A 26,727-nucleotide genomic window follows, 5' to 3' on the forward strand; every position below is an offset into this window, starting at 1 on the left:
AATCAAAGGCAAAATAGGAGAAATATTTTCTGAGTTGAAGACTGGAAACTGCAGGTTACAAGGGGGCCCATGAAGTATTAATGGAAAGAAAACAATCTTAATGAAACCTGGTAATGTACTTGGATATCAAAAAATGAACATAACACCAACCACAAAAACATCACACAGGTGTAATGTGGGACAAACAACAGCAAATAAAAGAGTCTATCCACAGGAGGAAAACAATTACACTTGCCTTGAACTTCTCTGCAGCACTGAACTCCAAAGGAGCATGCAGCAAACTTTTCAGTATTTTGACAGAAAATTTGTGACTTATGTCTACATACTCTTTTGTGATATTTACCTGAGACCTGGCTTATAGTAGGCAATTGATAAATATTTGTTAATTGAATTAAGAAGGAATAGATACAAATGTGAGTAGAGAAAGCCTTTTACAATCACTAGGGAACAGAATAGTGTACTGTAATAAATGCACTGAATTTTAAACAAGGAGTATGAGTTTTACTTATTAAATAGTAATTAGTGTACCTATTCTTCAACTAATCATTATTAATATTTTTAGATTTTTGTCAGCCGAGAGAATGTAATATGATTTTCATTCCCTTCATGTTACTGAAATAAACAAACATCGTTTCTTGTTAATATGCTACAGAGTCATTGATTAGTTCACCCAAAATCTGAGAAGCTTTTTGATAATGCGTCAGTAAGTACTACTAACATAACATTCACAGTATACCCTCAATAAGTCCCCTTTTCATCAACTCTGCTATCAACCAATTCAACATCAACGTCTCTCACTTGGAATGTGACATATTCTGAGTGACCTTCCTACTTTCACTCGCCCTCTCTCTCCACCCCACTTCTACACAACCCCACAACACAATCTACACAGCTTTAGGTGAACACTTCCTTGTCCAAACCTCTGCACTTAACTCTTGCCAGTAACATGCCAAGCTGGTCCTACTTCGGGACCAGCTTGGCATATTTGCTCTTTCCTCTGCCTGGGACAATTTGATCTGTGCTCACATGCCATTTCCATGACCACCATTTATAAAACAGCATATATTCTCAACACTTTCCATCCCTTTACCTTATTTGATTTTTCATGGTACTTAAACTATTCGCTGTCATTGTCTTATTTACTTGTTACTATCTTTTTCCCCCAAAGAAACTTCTTAAGTGCAGGGACTTCGCCCATCTGGTCCATTGCTATAGGCCAAGAACATAGGCTAATTCTGAACACATAGTTGGACATTCCTGATATGTTGAGTGAATGAATGAAAGAGTAAATGAATGAATGAATGCCAGAGCAAAGAAGACCGTTTGGTTAGACTCTGCACTCACATTCACAGCTAGCTACTCAGAAGGTTTGAAATTATAATTCAAACCTGTGCAAACTAGCTGCTTTTACTTACCTTCTTTTACTTAATTTGGAGTATTCAGGGTGATAGAGTTAATAGAGATACGTATTTTATAACATGGGTTCTGCCAGAAGAACCTGAGGGAGTAACTTAGATTCTAGAAGGCAGGGGTAGGGAATAAGCTTCAAGGTGACACAAGATCAGCACATGTAGCAAAGTCTTCATTACTCCTTGTATCTGCCTTATGAAACAGGTGTGTGCCGGTAGCATCTGTGATACTGAAAGTTCACTTTTTTCAACAAGGTTATTTCCATTTAGTCATAAGTTGACAAAGAATAATTGACTGGAGAGAAAGAGAGAGAGGAAGGAGGAGGAGGAGAGGGAGTATTAGCAGTAGTAGGAGGACAAGGAAGAGGAGGAGGCAAAGGAGAAGAAGAAAGGAAAGGAAGGAAGGGAGGGAGGAGGAGGGAGGAAAAAAGAAAGAAGAAAGAAAGGAAGAGAGAGAGAAAGGAAGAGAGAAACAAAGAAAAAAAGAAAAGGAAAGAAAGAAAGGTTCCATTTCAACAGCTGGATCAAATTAGAAAACCAAATGAAATTCTAGGGGTTGGGTTCTGAAACCAGAAAACTGCAGTTGTGGTAAAACACCATATTATTTTCAGCAAACAAAATGAAGGAAAATCACATCTGCTGTACTGGGTTCTATAAATGCTGGTGAGTTAGACAGATACCTTAGGGAACAGTCCTCAGGAATTCTGATAGCAACTGATGAAATGGAAAATTAGAGTTAATGAAGTTTAAAAACAGTCACCTAAAAGATTCCTTTTTGCAAATTGAGTCAGAGTTTGTTTGAGGTTGGCTTGTGTTTACATGAAGCATAATGTCTGAAAAGCCTCCTTTGGTCATCTATTTAAAACTATTTTTTTTTGAGGTGAGGCAATGCTTTCTGAGTACCCAGAGCACTTTCTTCAAAATAAATATGGGCATGAAAATGAGGAAAGACATTCTTGACAAAATGTATCATAATATTTATCATGTTATTTATAAAAATAATGTGAAGAAATTCATAGCATATATAATTTAAATTTTTTGTTTTATCTTTTCTCAAATCTGAAATACAAAGTACAATTTCATTTCAAAAAACAACTATAATTGTCAAAGTATAAAAATTAAACAAAAAGTTTTCAGGGTTTTATCCAAAATGCCCATGTAAATTTGACAGTCCAACTCTTCACTTTATTTCTGGTTGGGATAAGAATACATAAATAAGATCATAATTACAAAAAGAACCCATAAAATAATGAACTCTGTATCTGGATTTAGAAATTATTCATTCTTAGGAATTGCTTCTTAGTGAGATGATTATTTTGATATTAAGTTGTGTAAATTATAAGACTAGAGATAAAGATATCTTTAGTTCAAGCAGATAATTGTGTCAATGATTTCACTTTAATACTTCTTTGTTAGGTATGTATGCTAATGAAAGAGCATACACTTCTATATCACTGCAAAGAGAGATTGTGAATTTTTGTATTGCACTTTTACTGATTTATTTGAATTAAAAATGTTTCTTCTTTATTACATAATATGGGTAAAGTTTTAGTAATGCATTATATTTCATTATGTGAGTTTACCATATAAGATGTTTTTTCTCCTCTAATTTAAAATTTCTCCCAACTTTCTATTAACATAAAATAATATATTATGTAATGTTGAAAACAATTAGTGCTGAAAAACCTTATTGTTCTAATTATAAATCACTTAATATTTTGATATCCAGGTATGGGGATTACTGGATCAAAGGCTCTGAACCTTTCATTACATTTTGCCAATGAAAAAATTTTTTCTTAATTAATGTTATTTCATAGATCTAAGATGGTAACTTACTTTCTCTGGTTACTATTATTTTTGTTGTTATTGTTTAACCTAGTTATACTTTACTAACTTCATGATAATGATAAAGATTGTAAAGTCCAAAGAAGTTAAAAAACTGCCCTGGAGGAGAAAAAAACCAGCAAATTAGTGAAAGAACTAATCCTACCTACCACCTGTCCACAAGTTCTGTATCCTTTATCATTTACATGCAAATTTAGTGTTGATAGCATGTTTTAAATTGGCAATGAGAGACTGTTAAATCTGTGAGATTCATAGTATGGATATTTTTGAAAAAAATTGGTTGAGAAGTGGAAGTTTAAAGACACTACTGTGAGGCAAAAGGAACAAACTTAAATGCTCTCATGACACAGCCTAAGAAGTATGGGGAAATCTGAATATCTCCCAGCCTTTTGGAAGACCTCACATAATCCCAGAACTGCCTCCATTACCATTTAATTCTTAAAAGATATTCATCAGAGTCCAATCGAATTCAGAATTCTTTGGCATATATAATATTTTAGCTGTATGTAGATTAAACCATGATCTTCATGTATTTGTTCATTCATTCAACAAATATTTAAACTCCTACTCTATGCAGAACATTGTGATAGATGCTAGAGATTTTACAGTGAAAACAATAACAGAAAAAGCGAGTATGATTTCACTCCATTGAGGAATACACACGCGCGCGCACACATACACACACATACACACACACACACACACACAGAGTGAGCAGAAAAATAAATAAAAGGCAAATTGTAATAGATGCTATTGAGAGCACCTGTGGTCCTTGTCTGTAGAAAAGCTTTAATAACTTTAATCAGTGAAGTGAGAAAATGCAGAACAGAAGCAAAAGAAGACCAAATAATAATCATCATTAAGCAAAGTCAAGGACCTTTAGTTCCTCCTCAAGGGCTATAGATAATATTCTGAGCCATGTTCTTTGAACTGTTTTACAGATACTGAAACCCCCACCAGCTAGAAGTTAACTACATGATGACCAGACTGTAGCCATGACATGAGCTGCCACAATTCTGAGAACTGGCCTCCAAGAAATGGAAACAAATCGCTGCTGGAACTGAAGATTACTATACTTAAAAAAATCAAGATGACACTGATCTGACCAACACATGACCAATTTCAAGATGACTGTCAGAGCTTACTGTACTGTTTCTTCATATGGACCCTCCCTCTGCCTATAAAATCTCTTGTCCACTGATTGTCAGGGTGCGGGTTCGGGAACGGGAAAGTCAGCCTTTGGACAGCAGTACACCCTTCCCCCTGGTTGTTGGCTTCCGAAATAAAGCTAACTTTCCATTCCACAAACCTTACCTCTTTATTGGCTTTAGAGTCATATATAAAAGCTCATAAAATTGAAGTAGTGAATCTAAAAGTAATGGTACACTCCCATCCTTTGTTTACTTTCTTATTCTACTTAGCCTTCATCTGTGTGAAAAGCATCTGTACCAAATGTATATGCATTAAGTCCCCTACATACAAACATGTTCCGTTCCCAGAGCTCATTCGTAAGTCCCATGTATTCATAAGTCCAACAAAGCTAGCCTAGGCTAACTAACACAATCGACTATAGAGTACTGTACTGTAATAGGTTTATAATACTTTCCACACAAATAATACACAGAAAACAAACAAATATACAAAAAAATGAAATATTTTTACTCTTACAGTACAGTACCTTGAAAAGTACAGTAGTACAGTACAACAGCTGCCATACAGGGACACGTTCGCATCTTTGAAAGTTTGCAACTTGAAGGTTCATAGGTAGGGGACTTGTATATGTTTGTATATATATTTACATTACATATATGCATATATACATTTACATTACATTCTACATATTTATGTATATAAAAATGATACAATTGTAAAATATGTAAATATATCAATATATATTCACATCGTATATCTATTTCATTTATGTATAAAACAATAGCAGGGGTTGCATTTATCACAAAGTAATCATAGGAGCAGTAAAAGGAAATATAATTGGGAAGTAGGCAGGAAGAGGGGGAAGGAGGGAGTCAGTGTCAGGAAGGATCCTGATAATGTTCACGGACAAAATGCTCTTAGGAATTTGGCATTAACCTTGGGATTAGTATTTTCAGTTGTGATCCATGATCCAGCACAACCACATCACTGTTTTTACGTTCGATACCCATCTTCTTCTTTTCTTCCGAAGTAGCAAAGTGAGATATGACTCATGTAGGGATCCCAGTGTGAGTCATAACCATGATGATCACAGAAATAAAGGCAGACTTGCGAGCACTCACATCCTCCTTTCTGGGACTGGTCACCCAGACTAGTGTACAACAACACTTCTGGGAAGAACAACCCACATGACCACAAACAAATGTCTCAGTGTACTTTTAAGTTACTCCCAAGTCTATTCCCAGAAAGAACATTAACCAGACAGGAATAAATTTATTATAATTTTATTTTCCCTTGATTCCAAGGGAAAATTTGGTGAGGTATAACTGCTGAATCATGCTACTAAAGGTCATATCTCAACTCACCTTCCTAGCTGGAAAATAAAAGCTAAAAAATAGAAAGTCTAATTCTCTAATGTTAGAATATAAATTAGGAGATACTATGTGATGTGGCTATAATTGATTTTTGAGAAATTATGATCAAACATATTAGAAGTCAGAGATCTACAGAGAAGAGTTTCTTCTAAGCAAACATCTTCGGAGATTTTATTTCAATGAACCCATAGTTCCACAAAATGTTTTAGAAACAGTTGTAGGCAAAATAGTGGCTTCTCAAATATGTCCACATCCTTATTCCCAGAAGTTGTGAACATGTTACATTACATGGCAATGAGGAGTTAAGGTATCTGACAGAATTAAGGATGCTACTCACTTGACCTTAAAATAGAAGATTGCTCCTGGATTACCTGGGTGGGCCTCATGAAATCACAGGGTCCTTTAAAGTGGAAGAAGGAGTAAAAGTTAATGTCAGAGTGATAGGATGTGATGTGAGAAAGCCCCAGCTGACCATTGCGCGCTTTGAAGATGGTAGACTTAAGAGAAAAAAATGGATGTCTCTAGAAGCTGGAAAAAGGCAAGGAAGTGAATTGTCTCTTAGAGCCACTCCCAAAAAAAGAAGTCCTGCTGACATCTTGATTTTAACCCAGTGAAATTCATTTTGGATTTCTGAGCTTCAGAGCTGAAAGATAATAAATTTGTGCTGTTTTAAGCCAATGAGTTTGTGATCATTTATTACAGCAGCAACAGGAAAACTGATCCTGGGACTCACCTGAGTCCCTTCTTCCCCTTTCTTACTCTACTCTGGCCTTGGTTCTGTTACTGCGGTGACTGTAGAGGCAACTACCCAAGGGGGCATTTGCTTAAGAGTCATAGCCAAACATCAGGAAGTTACTCAAAGTCAGCCAGAGACAGTGAGAGATAAGCCATCATCGAGGATTAGTGAGGACACAATCCACCCCAGAGATAAAAGGCTGCAAACTCAGGAGCCACAACCTCCAGTGCAGGGGTTCATCAATGAAGACACCGAGGAACAAAAGAACCACTGTACCAATCCTAGTAGTTGCTCCTTCCCTTCATCAGCCCCTGTCACTAGGAAGATAAAATAAGCTCCACACTCAGATTCCAAGCTGTAGAAGATAACATTGAGGGAATTAAACTGTGGAAGGCTAAAGGGACAATCTAAATTGAAAGAGATGACCATATAAATAGATAGAGACTAACAAAATGCCAGCTACTAAGATCAGATTTCCTACCACTCAGTGTTGGTGGCACAGAAATTAAACAAAAAATGAAAAATATAAATATTGCGATTTTCTTTGTTCATATGAATACAGTGCTTTAATTTTCAATCAACATAAAATGAATAAATATTCCACAACTAACTAGCTTCTAGATTTGCCAGAGTCCACGTCTGGACAAATAGGAATATTCCTGAAGACCCTGAGTCTTTTAACATCTTCTTTCCTCAAATTTGCATTATTAATGGACTGAATAGATAGCCATGAGGAAAGCTATGATGAAGTTTTAGCTTCTCCTCTGGGGTCTTTCTGATTAATCTTGAATTTCCTCCATTGGAGTAACACATTTTTCACTTAAAAAAAAAAAAAGGCAGAGAAACTTTCTCCATAAGACAACTGAAAAAGCCCAAGAATTATGAAGAGGCTGCTTAACTAGCACAGGAGACCATAAGAAATTGGGTATTTGGAATTTAAAGTCCTGAGGAGATCATTTCAGTAGCACAAAGTAGGGAATTCTCCATGCCTGATACTAGCCTAAGACCACCAAATTTAGGGTGATGGTCTCTTCCACTATACAGAGAAGCAAACGTAGAGCAATGAGTAGAAGCCAAACCTTGGATCGTCTACTACATAGAGAAGCAAAAATAGAGGAATGCATAGAATATAACTTACTTTCATCTGATTATCGTAATCACTTTTGGGGATTGTTAAAAATGTATATGCCATAGTCACACACATTCAATTAGGATCTCCAAGAGAAATCTCTTGGGAATTTGTATTTTTTAAAGTTCCTTGAATGATTTCAATCAACAATCAATTTTGGAAATCATTAACTTATTTCAAAGTTCGAGTTATGGCCAAATCTAACTACTGAAGCCAAAAAACATTTTTTTTTAAATACAGAAATATTTAAATCAACAAATCATGGCAAGATTACTGTAATGGATCTGCCCTATTTTCTTCTTAGAAACTTTAGAAGGACTTTTATTAACATGGTAATTTCATTGTCGTGCAAAGGAAGAAATTGGGTGTGGGTTGGAATATAATAGGTTTGGGTGAGTATCCAAAAATATATATTCTGCAGAGGGGAAGCTTAGAAGAACACTAGAGTTTCAATATTGAAATAATTACCATAAAAAACTTTGTGGCTTATGAATAAGTCAACTACAACTTGTATTTTAAAACCCCAGAGCTATTTTCTGAAATTCTCTTCTGAATCTTAGGGGAAATCATATAGCCCTGGAAAATGTGTATCATCTGAAAGTGTATTAACTACTTAATCTTACAGGTCAACCATTTCCTTGCACATGTAATAGAGGAAGGATATTTGGAATGAAGGGTAGATATTAAATTTTGGGACCAAAGCTCTCAACACTAAAATAATGAATACTTATACCATTTGTTGTTAGAAGTCAATTTGTTTTTAGTGGAACCTGTTTTATAATGAGTCAATATTATGTCACTTTCAAAACATGACTTTGGTACTAAAAAACACTCCATGATTAAGTTTTCAAATCCTTTATAGTCATATGCCTACTAGACTCTTAGGAAAGTGTTCAGTTTTAAACAGGTTAAGACCAGAATATTTTTAATCTTTTATGCTATTTGTGCATAGGTAAACCCTTGATTAATTTAGCTCCATGGAAGATAATATGTTCTGCACCATCATAGAGTTAATCAGAAAAAAAGGAATTTATTTTTAACTTTTATTGTATATACAAAACTTCTATTCACGAATTCAGTCATCGGAAAGCACTTGATTCCCAAAATTATAGGCTCCTCCATTGTTTGTACCAAAAGCTTTCCCTCTGCCTGGAATTGTGTGAACTATTCTCCCCTTGGCTAACTAATCCCAGCTCATCCTTCACTATAGAGCTTCATCTTGATTTTCACTTCCTAGTGTAAAATCATCTTCAATAAAGCAGGCCTGGTTCTGCTGCTGCTACTCTCTCTTATTCTTCCCTCCATGGAAGAATTTGTCACAAAGCATCACAATTGCATGCTTATTTGCAATCACTTCCACCTCGACTTTCTGCTTCGTAATAACAGGGGGCTGGTCTCTAGTGCAATATGTGCCTAAGTCTCTATAGGCATTTATGTGTGGACTGATACATGAATAATTTGGTTTTCTTTCAAGGGGCAAATCAGAATTTTTAGAACTGTCATACACTTATTTTACAGGTTTGTATTGGTTTTAAACTGAAGTGCCATATTGGGGAGTAGCTCCATAAGACTTTTTTTTTGAGTGTTTACAAACTTTAAAGTTCTTAATTAGGTTCGAGCTACAGATGTTAGAGCAAAATATTTTTATGCAGTTAACTCATTCCCTGATTATATTGAAATTGTATGTACCAAGTTCCATCCATCTCCATTGCCACCTCTCTACTTCAAGTTACCATCATTAATTCCTTCCTGGACTAATGTTGTTGTGACCCATTCGGTCTTTCTGCTTCCTCTTGTCATTCAATTACCTACAATCAATAGCATCCCAAAGTATTTGAATGAAAATCTAAAATGTATAGTACGGACTGTGATGACCGCGTGACCTGGTCATCCTTACATGTCAAATTGCAATTTTGATGCCACTTAATCACCCAGCATTTATTATGACCCCTCATTCAAAAATTCTGAAACCTCTGCACTGAACACTCTTTGCTCCACTTCTTCACCTTTTTCTACCCAGTTTAAATGTGTTTATCCAACAGACAGGCTTTCTCTACTTTCCAATGCTTGTATTCTTTTCATTACATTTTATTAGTTTATCTTTTAATACTTATAAGCTGTATTTTAAATTTGTTTTTGCATGTTGTTTAATGTAAATATTAGTATAAATATTAATCTTTTATGCCTATTTTTATATGTTTTAGCTTACAAAAATAAATCACTGTATGCTTACAATGTTCTAAGTAATGTACTAACTCATTTAATCCTCTTACCATCGCCCATGATGGCATTAATTAATTCTATTCTTCAAAAGGGGAAAATGAGATCTAAAGAGTTTATATACATAGAGTTAGTTTCAGAGCAAACAACAGAAGAGACAGAAGCAAAGATTCCCATCCCAGGGAATTTGCTGCTTCTACACAATGCACCACCTTCCATGTCACTCTCTTTTATACATGCTGGAAGTGGTGGACCTCTATAACAGTAATAATAGCTAACATTTATTGAGTGCCTACCATCTGCAAGAATTTTCTAAAAGTTTTACTTGCATAACTCATTTAAAGTGATGAGTACAGCTTTGTAAGATAGGCACCATGACATTTACCATTTTAAAGACAAACAAGCTGAGGGAAAGTGAATTTCTCAAAATGAAACAGCAGATATGTTACAGAACACTCTTAACTGCTAGATTGTATTGGGTACACACACACACACACACACACACACACACGCGTGCGCGCAGAGGTTACTGAGAGGTAGAAGAAGGCAGGACGCCAGATGTCATCACTTTTTTATGTTTAGTTGTCATAATATAATCTTGATGTACTTTTTAAATTTTTGTATTTGAAATGATTATTACACTTCTCCCTATTTCACTCCACTTAAACCCAATTAATATGTAGAATCATGATATACATGATATTAGATATATATAAACCATAACATCTGGCAGACATGCTTCACATACAGTGGATTGTAGCTGTCTTGTGAGCTTTAGAGGACATGTCAGAGAAACTTCTAGGTTTGAACTTTGAACTTAAGGGAAAGAAAAGACTATAATGTCATGAGTATGTTTCTTGTGCTTTACCTACTGTCATGAAAAATAGGACAGTTTAGTTCTTGCTTATCCTGTAAAACAAAACTGAAATCCATGTCAGCACTGTAAATAATAGAATTGTATCTCCTAGGTTCAGTTGGTTCAGTAATAGAGACAAGATAATCTGGAGAAAACTAGATGTGAAGAAAAGATTACAAATATGCTATTTTAAATTCTCTAATAGAGTGGGATCATATTCCACCATGATTCTGTAACGGCATGAAGTTTTCAAAAGTTAATCAATTTACTATACAGATTCAGTTAAAGGCTAGATATTCACACTCACAAAAAAACACTTAGATAAATGCCAAGACAATCTATCCTTGGATGTCAAAACTTATTTTAAAGATGTCAGCTTCTCCTCAGTTGAGTTACAAAATCAATATGCCACCATTCAAATCCAAAAGTATTGTTTTTGCTATAAAAATGTAAATGAAAATCCATCTGAAAAATAGACAAGTTGAGAACAATAAGAGATATTCTTGAACAGTATTTCATTCACTTAACAAATATATATGGAGGACCTGTGCCAAGCCCAAGGGACCAAGAAGGCCCTTATTCTTGTGGAAATGATAGTTATAAAATACACTGCTAAAAAATCAACAAACAACCTAAAAATAATTTCAGAGAGTGGTAAAAGGCAAGAAAGGATGATATGTTAAAACAGTAGAGAATAAGTGAAGGCAGGTCATTGACCCCCTCAGCTTGGGTGGTTAAAAAGCCTGTCTGAGGCAGCTAATACCTAAGTGACCAGTAGCCCACAGTGAAAAGTCTCAGGCAGTAGTTCTAAAGGTGTAGATCATGACCCTCAAGACTTTCAGAGAGTTAATAGTAAAAATTATTTTTATAATAACATTAAGATATTTGCATGTTTCACATTAATTATCTCAGAAGTGAAAAGCAGTTTTCCAGAGGCTACATGACATGTGGTGGTGTCGTTCTGATGGCTAATTAACTACTTTCGTGGGTATACTTGTGCTTTTATAGTCGTAGGTATGAATGCATTTTTAGAAATTAATTCAGTTGGTTCTCACTAACAATACTGTGCTCCTGATATCTCTCTTTGTTTACACCTGCTATCATTTCTCTACCTAGCTCCTGTTCAATAAATAATTATTTTGAAATCCTCAAATTGTCCATGTGTCTATAAAAGTGAACAAAAAGAAAGTAATTATACTTTGTGGTCTTGTTTTGCAATAATAACTTAAAAATATTTTTTTTCAAAAATGTTTCTAAATTTTAAAATTTTGTCTAAAAGTATTGGTATATTGAAATGTTTTATTCTATGATGAAATAAAAATCAATGTATTCTTCTTGTATTTCAAAATGGGTCACTGTCATTAACAAGGGAGATTAAGACTTTCTTTCTCAACCCACAGCTGCACTGCACAAAATTGGCAAAGAATTCTTTAAGTTGAGAGAAGGAGGAATCCATCTAAAGACAGTGAGTGAAAATGGAAATAAGTGACAGAAATATGATGAAAGCCATATTATCTCTTGGCTTTATAGACATTAATAACATTTTGTCTTAAGTGAGAGAACAGTTTAGATAGTTTTATGGTGTCAAGTTGTAGCATCATTTTAAGACCAGTCATTCAAAGTTTAAAGAAAAATGAACTAAATATTTAACTGTAGATATATGAGACTCTAAATGTCAAAAATTGTTTGTTATATCTTTTCAAACTAGAAGTGAAAAGCCACTGAGCATCTTGTGCACGGACTGAAAAGTACGCACAAAAGCTGAGAGACTAAGCTGACATTGCCGAATGCCTGCTGGATGAAGAGTCAGTGAAAGAAATCATAGCAAATCATCCAGATAAAGATGTAGCCAAAACATGAAGATTGAGCTAATATCACAACTGCATAATTGTACTTTTGCTTTAAAAATGGAGAAATCTATAGATGACTGGCTGAACTAGCTACTTTTCTATAGAGTACTACTTTTAATTAAAAATTCGACTGACGTACAAACTTTAGTTTATCAGATTAGGGTATTTCACAAATATATTCTCAACAAACAAAATGTGTCTTTCATGGTAAGGAAAAAAACTGACAATATCTGAGAAAATTCAGACTTTCAAGCAAAAAATTTGAATTTGTATTTATTTTTATTTTTTAATTTTTATTTTATACTGAAGTGGAGTTGATTAACACTGTTGTGTTAGTTTCAGGTGTACAGCAAAGTGATTCAGTTATACATATACATATGTCTATTCATTTTCAAGATTTTTTTTTCCATTTAGGTTATTACAGAGTATTGAGCAGAGTTCCCTGTGCTATACAATATGTCCGTGTGGGTTACCTGTGTTAAATATAGCAGTGTGCACATGTCAGTCCCAAACTCCCAATCTGTCCCTCCCCCAAACTTCTTCCCCCTGCCCCCCGCAACCATAAGTTCATTCTGAGTCAGTTTTATAAATAAATTCACTTGTATCATTTTTTCTAGATTTTGCATATAAGCAGTATCATATCATATTTGTCTTTCTCTGTCTGACAATTCGCTTAGTATGATAATCCCTGGGTCCATTCATGTTGCTGCAAATGGCATTATTTCATTCTTTTTAACAGCTGAGTAATATTCCATTGTGTATATGTACCATATCTTCTTTATCCATTACTATGTCAATGGACGTTTAGGTTGCTTCCATGTCTTGGCTACTGTAAACTGCATTGCAATGAACATTGGAGTGCATGTATCCTTTCAAACCATGTTTTTCTCCAGATATATGTCAAGGGACAGGATTGCTGGATCATTTGGTAGCTTTATTTTTAGTTTCTTAAAGAACCTCCATACTGTTCTCCACAGTGGCTGCACCAATTTACACTCCTACCAACAGTGTAGAAGAGTTCCCTTTCTCCACAATCTTTCCAGCATATTGTGTGTAGAGTTTTTGATGATAGCCATTCTGACTGGTGTGAGGTGATATCTCACTGTAGTTTTGACTTGCATTTCTCTAATAATTAGTGATGCTGAGCAGCTTTTCATGTGCCTCTTGCCCATCTGTATGTCTTCTTTGGAGAAATGTCTGTTTAGATCTTCTGACCAATTTTTTTGATTGAGTTGTTTTTTTCTTTTTTACTTGTTTGCTTTTTGGTATTGAGCTGCATGAGCTATTTGTAAATTTTGGAGATTAACCCCTTGAATTTTAGAAATCGGTGTAAAAAACGTTCTTTGATATGATTTAAGGTTTCACATTACAACTAACCTTTTTAAAACTACCACTTTTTGAGGTCTGATGTTTTATTAAAGAAGAGTATTTGAAATTATCTTTAAAAAGTTATTATATACTTATTTCCCCAAGTTAACATCTGAGAAAAGATTTTCTTCATACATATCAAACAGAGCAACATATCACAACAGATTGAACAAAGAAACAGTTATGAGAACCTAATTCTTGTCTATTAAGCAATTTATTAAATAGATTTGCAAAAACATAATTCCTCTCCTCTCACTATATGTATTTTGGAAAATACGGGGCTTTTAATTAAAATATTTTTTATGCTAACACATAATAAATTTATTATTGTTATCTTAAGGAATAAAAATGGGAGACTACCAGTACATATATTATTTAGTAAATAAGGCTTGAACAATGAGATAACAGAAATTTTAAGCTTGATTATATCCAAATACCATGAATGAATGGTGAAAATATATGCTCATATACCATTGATGGGAGTGGTAATCAGAACAATAATTAGTCAATAACTGCAAAGTCTTAAAATGTACACACTTTTCTTCAGAAATTTCTCTTTTGGAATTTTCCTAAAGCTATATTGCACCAATACACAAAATTTGCTCCGCACAACATTGTATGTCATAACAATTAAGCTGTGCAAACAACAAACGGTGAACATTGAAACCACTGAAATGCTCACCATTGAGCAAAAACATAAGTAGTGTTTGTTACACCTATACAGTAGTGTGTTCTGTAACTATAAAAAACATGATGTAGAAATATATGTATTAATCAGATAAAATAAGATAAATATTCTAGGTGAAAAGTGCAAGGCATATAGGACAAAAGAGAGAGAGATGAAGTTCTATTGGGTATATAGAACACGTCTGAAGTATCTGAAGTAATAAAATCTAAAACGACGATTACTTCTGGGGAGTGAGACTGCAAAGTCAGTTGGGTAAGAGGTTATATTACATTTACCTTATATCCTGGCATGCCATTAAGTGTTTCAGCATGTTATACCATTCATGTATATTACTTTTACAATGCAAACTAATTAATGCAACAATATAATAAACCCTACTATTGATAATTCTACAAATATTTTTTCATGTAAGATGCCAAGAGAAATGGAAGCGACTGTAGAATGAGTTTAAAAATATATATCCATATGTAAGTACTCTGAAGATGAAAGATAGTTCCATGGCTCATAAGAAATGCTAAAATTAAGAATGGCAAAAAGATTGATGTGAGGGGAGAAAAAAAACCACTTCAAATCCACTCCTGTATTGTCTGATTTGAAAACATAAAACACTTACTAAAATGGTGTTTTCATTTAAAATGTGTCTATTGAGATAAACAGAATAGACAGATTAGGTACAACCAATTTGAAGAATAAAATTCCATTGCATGTGACAGTGCTTTGCAAATTATAAGAGAAAGCAAGTGCTCATTGTATTATTAAAAAAATAACAACTACATTATGGTACATCTATGGTACATTAACTTAATGTAGTTAATTAAAATGGCATTAGAGAATAATATTTAATAATACAGAAAAGTATCCACAACTTATGTGAAAAAGATTACAAAACTATAAGCGTAACGTTGTAATATTTTTGTGAAAAACAATGTCTTGTTGGTTTGTGTGTTACATACTCACTGGGCTAGAATATATATGGTTATTTTTTCCTCTCTAAGTATTCTCCAAATATGCTAAAATTCTTATTTTCTTGTTTTCCTCTGTATTTTCTAAATGTGCTAAAACAAACTTTTATGACATATATGATAAGAAGAGAGTTGAGTTTGAAATCGCAATATATAAAATGATAAAAATAGAACTTTCTGCTCTATTAGCAGGGAATTGTCATTACAGCTCATCCTATTCTATGCTCTGGGATGACTTCACTTACAAAGATGCACAGTTGTATCTCACTGCACACACAGAGCACTGGGAAACATGGGATGCCATCCATCCACCACAAAGGGAAAGCGATGTTGCAGTTCATTTGGATGGAGTACTGGTAACACATTAGCTTTAGCTCTTCACATGAAAAGAAAGACCAGCAGCAGAACTTGGGGAACTGATTTCATAGAACCCATTGATTAAATGGTCTCTGAGATACATTCCAAATCTATCATTCTATAACTCTATAAATAATAACTAATAATAGCTATAAAATATTACACATTTAAATGTATTAATCACTTATGTTATGGCAAGCCCTGCACCAATGGCTTTATACACATGTCCTTTGATGCTCATACGTTTTCCTACAAAAATCATCACATCCATTTTAAAGATGAAGACACTAAAGCTATTAAGATTACATGTTTTTTCATTTTCATTCCTGGTAGGTTGCTTGAGAAAATTTCTAATCTGTATCTATCTTTGCACAAAGTCTGGGCTGTTTACTACTTTCCGACTACTACTTTTTTGTCATACTTTTCAGAATGGCTATGACAGAGGGAACAGTCAAGTTGCAGTGAGCTTGAGGGCTTTGAGAAGTCCAAGGTTGGATTCAGAACCAGACATGTGACACAGTCATAACGTTCCTCATCATGCTTGCTGGTCTCAAGTAACAGAGGGAATCCAGTTGATGGGCTGAGGGGGCAACTTAATCATTTTAACAGAGATTCTGATGAAATCTCCAACATCCATTATCGCAAAGGGCCTGATCTCCATTCATCAGGATGGAAAGCTCAGACATCACCCAGAAGATCTAACCTGTGAATGTGGGCGTGCCTGTGAATGTGAGCATGTGATGTACTAAGAAAGAAACGATTGCTTAGCTAACTTTTTTGCCTTTAAAAACTATTGCCTTATTAATATTTCAGCCTCTTCTCAACTGCTAATAATATTGCCTAGAAAATATTTTAAACTGATTAAATTAATTACTCAACTCCATCCTACACAGTCTCTTCCCAACGGGTGAAGATGCTCATGACTTTGTGCTTCCATTTACTTGTTAGGTGACTTTCAGAGAATTATTTAGACTTTCTGAGTCTCCATTTTTACTTCTTTGAAAATGTGATGATAACAGTTATATGGATTTTAAAGCATGAAATTTAAACTTAGAAATATGTGAAATTTCTGAGAAGAAAGCATGGAATAAAGTAGATATACCATAAATATTCTTTCTAATGGGCCCAAGCAATATGCTTTAAAATGTACAATATTATCCAATTATTGGTCTCACAGAACTAATTTAATAGAAAAAGGTATATGTGGACAATATCTGCTTCACAGTGAGCTAAATCCAACTTAATGCATTTTTTAGCATTATTTTTCCTTAATTTTTATACTATTTATGACTTAACCAAGATTATATATTGGAATTACTTCATGGTGGGGAAAGGAGAGGAGTCTAAAGTTTTTTATTATTAAATTATTCATTTAGTAAGAAGTACGTTCTTATTATGGCCCACAAACTGTTCTCTGTAAACTGGATATAAGATGAACATATAGACTTTATGCTCTCAGCCTTTAATATGAGAAAGAAATAAAACAACTATTATAATGTGTCATGTTCTAAAAAAAAATGCATTTAAACTTTATTACAGACACCACAACACATTTATTGCTCATAAAGAAAAATCCTTGGAATATAGAGCTGGAATTTTTCACACAAAATCTCAGATTATAAAATTTGACACACAAAGTTAATGCTTAGAATTGGTTTAGCTATCTTCTTACAATAAGCCACTTAATTATATGTGATTGGTCTATGTCCTTTTTTTTTTCTTGATTTCTTCTGTTTATTCATGTCCTCTATAGTAAAACTGAGGCCTTTCTGAAATTTTCTTAAAATGTTATGCTATGAATCACCTTACAATTCTATGAATTACTTTCAAGAAGATTATCTGTTATTTTTTTAACAGTTCTCTGACAAAAATGAGGCATTTACACTAATCTTAATTTTTCAGGTAAACGCATTAGTGGCCATGGAGATTAAATAACTTTCAACAGGTCTCATAGCTAAAAAGTGACATATTTAAGTTATTTTAAAGGAAAAAATCTTACAATGTGGGAACTGAAAGTATCTGATTCTAAGAGTTCTTATGAATGCAAGGAAATGAAAATGGGAGAGAAAAAAATCGTATAAATAAAGTTGATACAATCACAAAATGAAACAGACAGGGAATTGAGTAGATCTCTCATTTTCTAGAAGCGTGCATCAGGAAATGATAAGGAAAGATGTACCAAACCAGGCCTTTGGGAGAATGCAACTTAGCATAACTTTTAGTTTTGAAAAAAATATTGCTAGCATGCAATGACAGAGTGAAAAATGATTACTTTGTGATATTTTTAGTATACATTTATTTCTTTCATGTTCTTTCATGTTTTTTGGCAATAAGCTATAGAATACTATCCCCATGTAAGGTTTTGGATGAATTCCTAAATTAAATCCACAAAATAAGAAACAGGCAGCATATTACTGATTGGTTCCAGACCTGAAGAGCATAAAATGAGTCTGCTTAACATAAGTAAACTGGACACATCACTTGTATCAAAGTATAAATGAAGCATTTTAATATTTTAGAAACTAATGGCCAAAAATTGTTAGTCCAAGTAAGTCAGTATAGATTTCAAGAGTTATAAGCGAAGAGGACTTAACTCTTCTGAGTCTGCTCATTCACCTTTTCCTGAAATGGTTTATTCTGTTGATGATTTGTGAGACCTTTAGATGAACATGATAGTTGGCTGAGAGAATTGCATTTACTTGTTGCCACAGCTATAGAAGGAAAGGGCTTTGTAAGAGAAATGTTCTCACTGTAGATGCCTCATTTGCAGCAGGACTCAATTTGGGGTTAAAAGCTATGGTATTTGGGCTGGTTCAGCAGTATCTCTCTCTTATTCCATAGGGAGTGAGCTGGGCTGTCCTTGCTCACCAAGTCCACCTGCACCTCGTTAGAGAGCAGAGTGTTCACATGCCACACCACAAGATCCCCGCAATGACATAACTCCATTCAGAGACTGGCGTGACTGGGCTGGGTTTCCCCCCCTCAGCTCTTGTATCACTAAGAATCTGGCAGCCAGTTCCGTCCTGACAGAGTTTACAGCATATATTGGTGGATTCTTGTCCATAGTGCATCTGCTTTAAGAATTAACGAAAGCAGTGTCGAGACAGTAAGGTAAGTGTTGTTTTAACTATAGCACTGGGGATGCTGCCGGTGTGGGACAATGTTTATTGTAACAGGAATAGAAAAAATTCCAGAGCAACTTTGCCAATTGCTATTCAACAGCAAATTCAGTTTCGAGCATTTACTTTCACATTTTGCTTAATATACTTTCCATGATTTATGTATTTGAGATATATTTTATACAGTCTATGATGCCTTACTTAGCAAAGGAAGTTATACAAAGTTTTAAGGTTGGAATGAGAAAACTAGACATAGTGAAAAAGTATGGCACTTAAATGTTTGCTATCTTATGCTAATTAGTTATATATGTTAGTATTGTTAGAACCTAATTTTGGAGCAAAGAAAGGCCATTTCAATCAGTATTCAAAATATTTTGTAACAAGTATGTTGTTATAATTTGTTATAATTTGCCATAAACATTTTATGCTGTTATAAAATGTGAGCTAAAGGATTATTTATTTCTATCTTGTTAATTTTAAAGATTTGGGTTGTGGATGTATGTTGTAAGAAATAGGAATGTTTTAAAGAAATTTTACAATTTGAAAAAAAAAAGCATTTTCTTCATAGCCACAGGCATTTGAAAAAACTGGGGGAAAGTAAAGTGTGTTTTTGCTTCATAGTGGAGTCATTATATGGTTACAAACTATCTTTGAATTCAGAGCCCTTGTTCTGACTCTACCAAAAATATGGAAGCATTTTTCATTACTATTCAATACTCACATTATAGTTCCCATGTCTATTTTAATGTATACTGAATTAAAATAAGGTGGAAGCTTATTAATGAAGTAAGAAAAATCTTTACAACATTAATGTACTGTAACTTATAAAGAATCTTACAATTACATTAGCACCATGTAATTGTTCTCATGGCCAAGTTCTGTCAACTAAATTAAATGACTCCATCATAATCTTAGAGAATAATTTACAAAGAATTTGGCTACATGTCAGTTATGTCAGTTATCAGAGTGATTCTAACAACTTTTTCTGAGTGCTTCATCTGCTAACGTGCTTTATAATTCCAAGTTAAAGCAAAGAAAAGATGTTTAAAATTCCTGATAGTAGAAAATCCTGCTTATCCCAAACTACTTAGATCCAAAAGCTTGTACCATGTTTCTCACAGGAAGAGGTTTTATTTCATGGTATCCTTTGGAATGTGGATAGTGCTTCAAATTAACAATTTCCCTCCCAGAGTCACCAGTTGCTCAGCTATAATGTTTCATCCTACAAAGGCCCAACTCTTGTATCCTATTTCCCTTTAGCTAAATTGCTGACCCTGTGCTTCCCCAAGCAATTGTGATGTACTTCATTGAACCTCATCTTAGAAAGAGGCTAATATGGGAAGATCACTGTTATAAATAGTTTCTAATTTATGTTCTCAAATTTATTCTTTCTTACATGGCTCTTAAGGCCATTGTTTAATACAGACTTTCCTCAATTCCCACATCTCACCCAGTTCCATTCAGTGAGAGCACTAAAACCCAGATATGCAAACCCTGCCTTCTTAAATTTTGGCATGAAGAAGGTAGACAAATTGTGAGCCACTGAGGGAAAGAAAAATTTTCATTCAAAACTGAAAAGAATATCATTCTCTACCAAGTAGATCTCTTTCTAAGTTTAAAAATATTTAGAGTTTGTGACATTTCCTTGACTAATAAACATAATTTTACTAAAACTAATATACTAAATATTAATTTTCAAACACAGTTTTGTAAGGTGCTTAAAAGTATAGAATGTTAAACAAAAGTTGAAATAATATGCACACTCGCCCACCAAGAATTCTGTTCCCTTTCCTCAGGGTCAACAACAAGACATTTTTAAAGGAATGTGCTACCCCCCCCCCCCCCACACACACACTCAGGAACAGCTTTCCTCCAGACAAAATCACAGATTGCCCACGTTCTCAGTAAAGATCTGCTTAATGCACATTTTAATAATGTTGAAGGGTGGGGTAGAGGGTACAGTTCACAACTGTCTTCTCATTCTGTTTCTTCTAGTTTTGAAAGTATTCTGAAGCAGTGTTCTAGTGGTTAATGGGCACCTCCCAGAAAGCTCTTGCAGGAAGACATTTAATTAAGGAAGGACCTAGAGAGGTTGACTGGAACAATTAGGCCCGGCTTGCCCAGAAGGGGGCGCATGTGAATGCAATCTGCCCTGGAATCGATTCACTGCCTCACACATTGTAAACGTGTATCCTTATCCTAATCCTTAAATGCAAATTAAAAAGACATCATTAGTGCAGTAAAAAAAAAAAAAAGGCACTATAAAAATAAAATTCACATTTGTGAATGCATTTTCTTTCTTCTTAGTATACTTTTCCCGAAAGTATACTATTTTATAATAATACACGTTTCCACTTTATTTAGGATTCAAAGCAGTTGCCAAAATGAATCTAGGTGTGTTTCCTCTCCTCTTGGCATTAATTGGCGGTGCCAGCGGCACCTACTACTATGACGATTACGATATCCCCCTATCGATTTACGGGAGATCATCACCAAACTGTGCGCCGGAATGTAACTGCCCTGAAAGCTACCCAACCGCCATGTACTGCGATGAGCTGAAATTGAAAAGTGTGCCAATGGTGCCTCCTGGAATCAAGTACCTTTACCTTAGGAATAACCAGATTGACCATATTGATGACAAGGCCTTTGAAAATGTAACTGATCTGCAGTGGCTCATTCTAGATCATAATCTTCTAGAAAATTCCAAGATAAAAGGAAAAGTTTTCTCTAAACTGAAACAACTGAAGAAGCTGCATATAAATTACAACAATCTGACAGAATCTGTGGGCCCACTTCCCAAGTCTCTGGTGGACCTGCAGCTCACTAACAACAAGATCTCGAAGCTTGGCTCCTTTGATGGACTGGTTAACCTGACCTTTGTCCATCTTCAACACAATCAGCTGAAAGCAGATGTCGTTTCAGCCGCTTTTAAAGGTCTTAAGTCACTCGAATACCTCGACTTGAGCTTCAATCAGATGACCAAACTGCCTTCTGGTCTCCCAGTATCTCTTCTAACTCTCTACTTAGACAACAATAAGATCAGCAACATCCCTGATGAGTATTTCAAGCGTTTTAATGCATTGCAGTACCTGCGTTTGTCTCATAATGAACTGGCTGATAGTGGAATACCTGGAAATTCTTTTAATGTGTCATCCTTGCTGGAGCTGGACCTCTCCTATAATAAGCTTAAAAGCATACCAACTGTCAATGAAAACCTTGAAAACTATTACCTGGAAGTCAATGAACTTGAAAGTAAGTAGAAAGCTGTGCCTATGATTGATTCATGTTTCCTCAAGGTTTTAAATGCCTAAGTTGTGTGACACAAGTATTGCCTCTGGCTCCAGTTTAACAAAATGAAAATGCCAACAAAATATTTCTCTAGAATATAGAATTCTAGCTTAGTTATTTATTGAATATCTGGCTTTGCTTTGGAACGTCCAGATAAGAAACCATTAAGGTCATAGAATTTAAACTATGACATTTCTTCAAATTTAATATTCTGGGCTAATTAATTCTGCTGTGTTATCTCTTGATTTTTATCTGTTATTATTTGCCTACTTCATGACTTCGATCAGTATCTACATTTATTTCTTGACTAGATGTAGTTGAGGGAGAAACCAACAAGTCCAGAGGAGGCACAACCAGCAGAGGCTTTTACATCTCTCTCCTGCTTGTCCCCAAAGCAGCCCTGTATACTCATGGTCTCCTCTGATATCTTTACTTGGGACTCAACATATTACTCTGCTATCATGACCATCATCTATCTCTGTTATCCCTGTTATGGTTGGTGTGTATGGTATTCATGGTGTTCTTATGAGGACTGTGAGAAAGTTTAAGGAGGAATATGATAAGGGTTTGTAATATTTTTTTTTACTAGAAATACAGAGCCCCTTCTCTTATATACAACCCTTCACCTCATTTGATTTTCCCACAGTTCCTCCTTCCTTTCTCTTACTTCCATAGTTTATTTTTCATTTATCTGCTGGTTGGGAGTTCGACCTGATCCACCTGGGCTGTTTATGCACTCTTCTGGTCTCCTGGGACACTTTTCAATTTAAGATATACAGATCCAGGTGGGAAATTGACATTCACCAATCATTACCTTATTCTTTAATGAAAGTCAGCAGAAGAAAAAACTTATTATTCACAGATAAAGGTTTTAAAATGAAAACTCAGGTGGGAAACTGATTCACACACTAAATAATTCTATGTGCAAATTAATCTACTGAAATTGAACATCTTTATATTATAAAACTTGGTTGCCTTGTCATACTGGATAAGGATATTGACACTCTTATCAGAAAAAAAATTGCAGTGTGCCTTATTAATATGCCACTTGGTAATTCTGCAGCAATTTCATGTAACTCCTAGTAGGGCTGGGGTGTTCTCATGAAGGAGATCATGATTGCCAGCTCTGCAATGCCACGTGTTCTTTCTTGTGTCTGGAAAGCTTGCTTGTCATACAACACACAGCCAAGCTATCAGAGCTAAACCCTTACAGTTGTTTCCAGGGGAAAATTCACTATGTGGCAATACATGGTCCCACGTTATAAACATTTGTGGTCAGGAGGAAGGATACTCAGACAAGCCAAAATGCTAATGGGATTTAAGACGTTTTTGAGGGCTGAAGAAATCCATTAGATTTGGTGGGTAGAGGTTAGCTGCAGGAGCAAGACTACCTCCTACTCTGAGACAAGAAAGGGAAGAGATACAGATGCAGGGGCATTTGAAGGTAGAAAAAACAGTTTCAATTGTATGAGTTAAAAAGGAAGAGCCAATGTAGGAGATGGGACAGGTGGACTATGAGAGAAATGCCCGGAGCCACTCAGTGCCAAGCTGAGACTGAAATCCCAGTTCCCAGCACGGATAGTCATTTGAAACTGAGTAGTTCCCTTTCTCCCTTCCTTAGCCTTGCCACTTAGATTTACACATTTCAGGGATTCTTGCCGTGTGACTTTGTACGTGTGTCTTCAACTTAGTTTATTTTGCCGCACAATAATTGTGCATACCAATTGCCCACATTCTCTTAAGATGAAAAGAGTCCCTTAATGTTTTTCTAATATTAGGAAATATACAGCCAAAAACTATTTCTCATATTCTAAACTTGCAACTTTAAGCATTAGGCTAGTCACAGATCTTCCTAGTGTAAAGCATTTTAGAAAAGAGAAAAAAATGAAAAGGACACCAATAATTATTTAGTACATAGTACATGCTACCACCATGTGAAGTGCTTTACAAACCTTAGTTAATGTAGCCCTCATGCCACATAGTGTGGTAGATATGTTATATCTAAAAAGAAGATCTGATAAATGTTTCAGATAGTGAATGGCAGAGGTAGAAAACTAATATAGACCTAAACCCATGTGTTTTCCGTTGTTCCATACTTTCTCAGAGGCAGGTACCATAACCAAGATCCCTGGAATTTGACAGATGAGTTATTTAAGACAACATCTTAGAGGAAAGGACTGTAGTGTGTTTGGGCTTCCACTGAAGTTGTTGCTAGCTAGAGCTGAAGAATGAAAGAAAATAACAAGATAAAAAACCAGATAAGGTTAATCTGAAATAGACTTGGGCAACCATAGGCAGTTTCTATGTACATACTTAGGTCATGCTATCTAATAACCGTCTTAGTGTCCATTAAAAACTAAATCAGTTGTTCATTTGTGGCAGCTTTTTGACCACAGGAAAAAAGGATGTGGGCTGAGATGGTGGACATTCCATGATTTGGTTTTTACTTTGAAGTTTTGAATCTTTGTCAGGAACTGTGGTTGTTGAAAAACTCTTTAGAGTTCACCTATTTAACCCCTTTTAAGATGCAAAACCCCAGAATATTTACACTGGTGAGATTGTTCATATAACAGCACCAAACTTAGATTTCCTCAGGCTAGATTTAATATTTCAAAATAATGCTTAGATAGTATGGCACATTCACTGAGTATCTTTCTATAATCTAGTAATTCTAAATCAAGAACTTAAATAAGTTCTGTTCCTTGAAACATTTCATTGAAACTTCTGACCTACCATAGGTATTTTTTACTAAATATTGCTGAGCTATTTGGTAATCTGAAATATTGCTTTAGTAGTTCCATATTCAAAGATACATCAAATAAGTGGGAAGAAGTCCTATTGGATATTATTATAGATTTGAAGGTTTTTAAAAGTGATGGTTTCAAGCCCATGTACTAAAAAAAATGATTGAAGTGTTTCATTCTTTAATTTTCCAGAGTTTGAAGTAAAGAGCTTCTGTAAGATCCTGGGACCATTATCCTACTCCAAGATCAAACATTTGCGTTTGGATGGCAACCACATCACCCAAACCAGTCTGCCAGCTGATATGTATGAATGTCTACGTGTAGCAAATGAGGTCACCGTTAATTAATACCTACTAATTCCAATTATATTGAGGTATATCCTGGAACAGCAGTTTATGGTTATGTTTATTTGTGTGTCAGTTTTTTTACTATTCATTTTTTGTTGCTGTTTATTACTTCCATAAGTTTCAAATTCTGAGGGAAAATGTTTTGTAAACATTTTGCTACTTTTTTAAAAGAAAAGATGAAAGGCAGGCCTATTTCATCACAAGTACAGACATACACACACACACACACACACACACACACATCACACATAAGCAAGAAAGTTAATGCTTTATTTGTAAATTTAGTGTTTTTTACATCTCTACAGTCAAATGATATGAAAAGCTTTTTACTGGTTTTGTGGAAGTCAGCCAAGTTTTATAATTTCTAAACCTTAACTTAATGCGCCAAAAAGCATGGATTACATACATATGAGTATTTACTGTCTTGAAGCAAATTACCTCAATGCTCAAATGTTCAAATTTCAATATTCAAATTTGTTTAGCTGAAAAGTAGATGCTAAATTTTGAGACCAATGACTTTGCAAATTAGACAAAATTTATGAAACCACATACACTTAAAGCAGTATTTTTAGTGTTAGGAATATATATATATACTTACCTAATGAAACTTTTCTTTTCTAGAATTATTTTTCACTCTAAGTCAAATGTATGTTTCTTTTTGATTATTTGCATGTTATGTTTAACAAGCTAATAGCAAAATAAAACATAGCAAATGGCATCACTGTGTTTGACTTCTTGTGAAATTCATAACTCTCCTATAAAAAATAGAATAAAATCATAGATTAGAATTCAGAAAAAAACTCTAGCCTGAAATATTTTACTTATGTTAAATAGATTTTTTTCATTAACTAAATTATCTGCTTCTAGCAACTGCTTTCAAAGAGTTTTTAAACACATCTTACAATATGTATTTAAAAGTGTGCAGATCCCAAATGTGTCCTGCAATTCAACTCAGTTCTGACACTATGTCCCTGGAGATAGCATCAGATTGTAGAGGTTAAGGGTTCGGTCCTACAGGACCGCCCTCCCTCCCCACTTCAGATGCCAGTGAAAGCCCAGGTTATTACCTCTGCTTCTGACCAACTGGCTATAAATCAGAGGTTCCCAGGACATCCTCCTGGACTTGGAATTTGCTAGAGCGGCTCACAGAACAGGAAAACTCTTTACTCACTAGATTATTTGTTTATTATAAAATGATACAACTCAGGAAGGCCAGATAGAAGAGATGTAAGGCAAGGCATGGGGAAAGGGTGCTGAGCTTCCACGCTTTCTCCAAGCACTTGC

General features: G+C 34.7%; 1 protein-coding gene across 1 annotated transcript; it reads left to right on the forward strand.

Moving 5' to 3' along the window:
* The first annotated feature begins 18,848 nt into the window (after positions 1-18,848).
* On the forward strand, positions 18,849-26,161 carry LUM (lumican). The gene is made up of 3 exons (XM_057740405.1): positions 18,849-19,056; positions 21,429-22,316; positions 25,289-26,161. The coding sequence occupies exons 2-3, from the start codon at positions 21,449-21,451 to the stop codon at positions 25,441-25,443; spliced, it is 1,023 nt and encodes a 340-aa protein (XP_057596388.1). The 5' UTR covers positions 18,849-19,056; positions 21,429-21,448; the 3' UTR covers positions 25,444-26,161.
* Positions 26,162-26,727: the final 566 nt, after the last annotated feature.

This window comes from Hippopotamus amphibius, chromosome 7, assembly GCF_030028045.1.
Source record: "Hippopotamus amphibius kiboko isolate mHipAmp2 chromosome 7, mHipAmp2.hap2, whole genome shotgun sequence".
In the NCBI taxonomy this organism is placed as follows: Eukaryota; Metazoa; Chordata; class Mammalia; order Artiodactyla; family Hippopotamidae; genus Hippopotamus; species Hippopotamus amphibius.